Here is a 4,150-nt window from a genome sequence, read left to right as displayed (position 1 = left end):
GCTCTTCACACGGATGGAAAGTCAGGTGAAGTTTTGTGGTCCACGAAACATTTCTGGAGCTTCACAGCAAAACAGCGCTGCGGCATTCTCCTAAATGACTGAAGTAGCTGGGGACTTGTTTAAAACTGTAAAACGTCAAGTAGGTTAATGACTTCATGTGATCCAGTTCAATGCCTGATACTGAACACACACTGGTGACAGATTTTGTGGATAAGTTAGGCAGCAAACAATAAGAGTCTCTTATTTGATCAGATCAGATTAGTCTGTCTCTGTACAGGACAGACTCTGGTGTGAGGTGAGATGATATAATGACCAAAAAATGCAGCTGGATTCACATCCAAAAATGGTTCAGGTCTGTGCCAACCAGAGGCTTTTGGAGTTTCATTCAACAATTCAAACATTGTTTTCAAAGACGGGCAGTTCTGAACTTTTAACTGTGTAGAGTGAGTTTGACACTAGAAGGCTGTTTTCACATCCATTGTTGAAAGTGTAAATTTTCTCTCTGTGCTCACTGTGGCCTGCAAACATGATTTGTGACATCACAAATTGCTTGGAAGCCAATCCTGGTCTGATATTCAGCAAACACAAGCGAGATGTGGAACCTTGAAGCCTCAAGTGCAGATAAATGGACTTGAAATAGAGTACAGTGCCATCTTGTATGTTAAATGGTGTGCAGCAATTCTCAGAATAAATCCATAATGCCCATATCTGATTGCATAAGCCATTACAGACTAAAGGTCATTTTTCACTCTTCAAAAAAAGAAATGATATAATGACAACGCAGACAACTTCATGTTACGGGAACTTTATTTAGAACATAGCTGAACATAAATGGTTCGTAGACAAACATTTATTTTTGGAATGCCCTTCAGAGAAAATTTGAAGCAGTTGTTACCTGTTTAACGAGTGCTTTCTGTCCCTTTTAATGCTCCTCTTCCTCAACTTCTCAACAACTCCATCTTCACACCTAACAACCTGTTCACATCCTTTATGACCCTTTCTATCACAGTGACTTATCAAAATTGACACTCGCAGGAGTTTTAATCTGTACAGCCAAACTGGTAATTAATAGACAAACATTTCTTTTTGGAATGTATTTGAGAACAAATGGAATCAATTATATCATATTTACCTAATGTCCTTATGTCCCATTTTAATATTCCTCTCCTTCTTCCTCTCCCTCACCCTCAACTGAGTCGACTCCAACCTCCTCATAATCCTTCTCCAGAGCTGCCATGTCCTCTCTGGCCTCAGAGAACTCTCCCTCCTCCATACCCTCACCCACATACCAGTGCACAAAGGCACGCTTAGCGTACATCAGATCAAACTTGTGGTCGAGCCGAGCCCAGGCCTCTGCAATAGCAGTGGTGTTGCTCAGCATGCACACAGCCCTCTGGACCTTGGCCAGGTCTCCACCAGGAACTACAGTGGGTGGCTGGTAGTTGATGCCAACCTTGAAACCGGTGGGGCACCAGTCCACAAACTGGATGGTGCGCTTGGTTTTGATGGTGGCAATGGCAGCATTAACATCTTTGGGCACCACATCACCACGGTACAAGAGGCAGCAAGCCATGTACTTTCCGTGGCGAGGGTCACATTTCACCATCTGATTGGCTGGCTCGAAGCAGGCGTTGGTGATTTCAGACACTGAGAGCTGCTCATGGTAAGCCTTCTCAGCAGAGATGACAGGGGCATAGGTGGCCAGAGGGAAGTGGATACGGGGATATGGCACCAAGTTGGTCTGGAACTCTGTCAGATCAACATTGAGGGCACCATCGAAACGAAGGGAGGCAGTGATGGAGGACACAATCTGACCAATTAGCCTGTTCAGATTGGTGTAACTGGGACGCTCGATATCGAGGTTCCTACGACAGATATCATAGATGGCCTCGTTATCTACCATGAAGGCACAGTCAGAGTGCTCCAGGGTGGTGTGGGTGGTGAGAATGGAGTTGTAGGGCTCCACCACAGCGGTGGACACCTGGGGAGCGGGGTAGATGGAGAACTCCAGCTTGGACTTCTTGCCGTAGTCGACAGACAGACGCTCCATCAGCAGGGAGGTGAAACCAGAGCCGGTGCCACCTCCGAAGCTGTGGAAAACCAGGAATCCCTGGAGGCCAGTGCACTGGTCAGCCTGAGGACAGAGAGAGACAATGATCACATATGAGTTAGAGTCATGTCATTTCATTGGTTATTTTTGCAATTAACTTTTTCTGCTCTGATTTTACCCACCAGTTTGCGGATCCTGTCTAGCACCAGATCGATGATCTCTTTGCCGATGGTGTAGTGTCCACGGGCGTAGTTGTTGGCAGCATCCTCCTTGCCAGTGATCAGCTGCTCAGGGTGAAAGAGCTGGCGGTAGGTACCAGTGCGCACCTCATCTAAAAAGGAGACAAAAACAGACATTGCATCAGATTGGGATAAAAAATTATAAGATATTTCCTAAATTAATGCTCATATAGGAGGAGTCACACTTACCAATGACAGTGGGCTCCAGGTCCACAAAAACAGCTCTGGGGACGTGCTTTCCAGCTCCAGTCTCACTGAAGAAGGTGTTGAAGGAATCATCTCCTCCTCCGATGGTCTTGTCACTGGGCATCTGTCCGTCCGGCTGGATCCCATGTTCCAGGCAGTAAAGCTCCCAGCAGGCGTTGCCAATCTGGACACCGGCCTGACCTACGTGGATGGAGATACACTCACGCTGTGGAAGCAAAAAAAACAAGGAGATTGTTTACCTGATATGTATTCCACATTTTTTAAGTCACACAGGCAGTGGTGGTGGACAAAATATCCTTCCTGAGAATATAAATTGAGCAGCTCTTTATTTGTTTGAGTTTTAAAGGCAGTAGAAATTTAATTTAATAAGCGAAAAAAACATCCAAATTCAGTCCGACGGTCGAAACTTTTTTCTGGCGCACTGCCTTGCGTCCACGCTGGGTACCACGTTGCTACGCGACGGGCGCTCCGCTCGGGTGTGATAACTTAAAAAAAACCCAGTTAATCTACAAACCCACAGATACCGAGAAACGCTCATTTTGGTCATAGAGATTGTAAAATAATGGCTAGTTATCCGGGGCCAACGCAGCAGTATCCATTACAATCATGAATTTTTAATGCTGACAGAGCTCCTCACCCATTAAGCCCCCTCCGGATTGGGTTTCTCCGGCTGTGACATTTGAAGACGGGTACCGCTTTGTGCGCATCCTCCCTGCCAGTATTGAATTAACAGTTACAGGGCAGGGAGGACCGGAGCTTATTCATGCCCAAGGGAGAGCATAAAATACCGCAGAGTCGACGGCTGGAGGACGGCAGCCTGGCTCCACATTATTCAATCTGTCCACACTGCAATCTGTTGATGAAAACCCCTCTTTTGTCCCGCCACGTAGCAAGCTTGCAACCCATCCAACACCACCAGAACCTCACATTATAACTTTAAATCGACTTTTTTAAAAAAAAACACATTCCCGCTCTTCCATTAACGCTGAGCCATCGTCCTCTCCTCCTCCTCCTCCTCCTCCTCCTCATCCTCAGAAGTCACGTCAATTAAAAAAAAAGTGAAAGCAACATGTAAACCTCAAATATGTCTGTTTATCAAAGTTTAGACACGTTTCTTACCATGTTGTTCTGGTGTTGTTGCGGTAAAAGGTTGCAGGAACTCCTTGACAGAGTATCTTACAATTCGACAGTTATGGGGTCGATGTAAGAGATAATGGCGAACATGAGGATGGACAGCGGTATATATGCAAGTGCGGCGCTCGCGCCGGTGCCTGCTGCGTCGCTATTGGTCAACTCCCTTGTCGGTCCGGCGTTCGAAGCCGTCCGCGGCTTTCTATTGGACGAGCGCGTCTCTCGCCACAAGGACCGCCTCCCAGACCCCACCCGTATCCCGTCATCCTCTGGTTATTGTGCTGTAAGCATGGCGCTTCTCATTGTAAGGAAAATGCTGCGTAATTTTGGGGCATGCCGATACCAGACAGACATGCCCATACAGAAAACAGTCTAAACAATGAATCCCAACTGAATAACAAAGACTTTAAGGGGGGGAAAAAAAGCTATAATACAGTTGAACAGATCTTCATCTTTGATCTTAGCAGGCCTCATATTACAAGTGACTGATGTCTGAACACCTGCCAGTGCAAAATCAATTAGA

General features: G+C 46.2%; 1 protein-coding gene across 1 annotated transcript; it reads right to left on the bottom strand.

Annotated features, from left to right (window-relative positions):
• Nucleotides 1-1,153: 1,153 nt before the first annotated feature.
• Nucleotides 1,154-3,630, bottom strand: LOC141000341 (tubulin alpha-1A chain). Its single transcript, XM_073471041.1, has 4 exons — nucleotides 3,616-3,630; nucleotides 2,479-2,701; nucleotides 2,233-2,381; nucleotides 1,154-2,134 (listed from the first exon to the last, which is right to left on the bottom strand). Exons 1-4 carry the CDS (start codon nucleotides 3,616-3,618, stop codon nucleotides 1,154-1,156), a joined length of 1,356 nt encoding a protein of 451 aa, XP_073327142.1. The 5' UTR covers nucleotides 3,619-3,630.
• Between the last annotated feature and the right edge of the window lie 520 nt (nucleotides 3,631-4,150).

This window comes from Pagrus major, chromosome 7, assembly GCF_040436345.1.
Source record: "Pagrus major chromosome 7, Pma_NU_1.0".
In the NCBI taxonomy this organism is placed as follows: domain Eukaryota; kingdom Metazoa; phylum Chordata; class Actinopteri; order Spariformes; family Sparidae; genus Pagrus; species Pagrus major.
This window is presented reverse-complemented; position numbering and strand designations above follow the sequence as displayed.

Coding starts and splice junctions, on each gene's coding strand:
- LOC141000341 (XM_073471041.1), bottom strand. Junction 2,382..2,478: donor CCTGGAGCCCACTGTCATTG/GTAAGTGTGACT, acceptor TCTCCTTTTTAG/ATGAGGTGCGCACTGGTACC. Junction 2,135..2,232: donor TAGACAGGATCCGCAAACTG/GTGGGTAAAATC, acceptor CTCTGTCCTCAG/GCTGACCAGTGCACTGGCCT.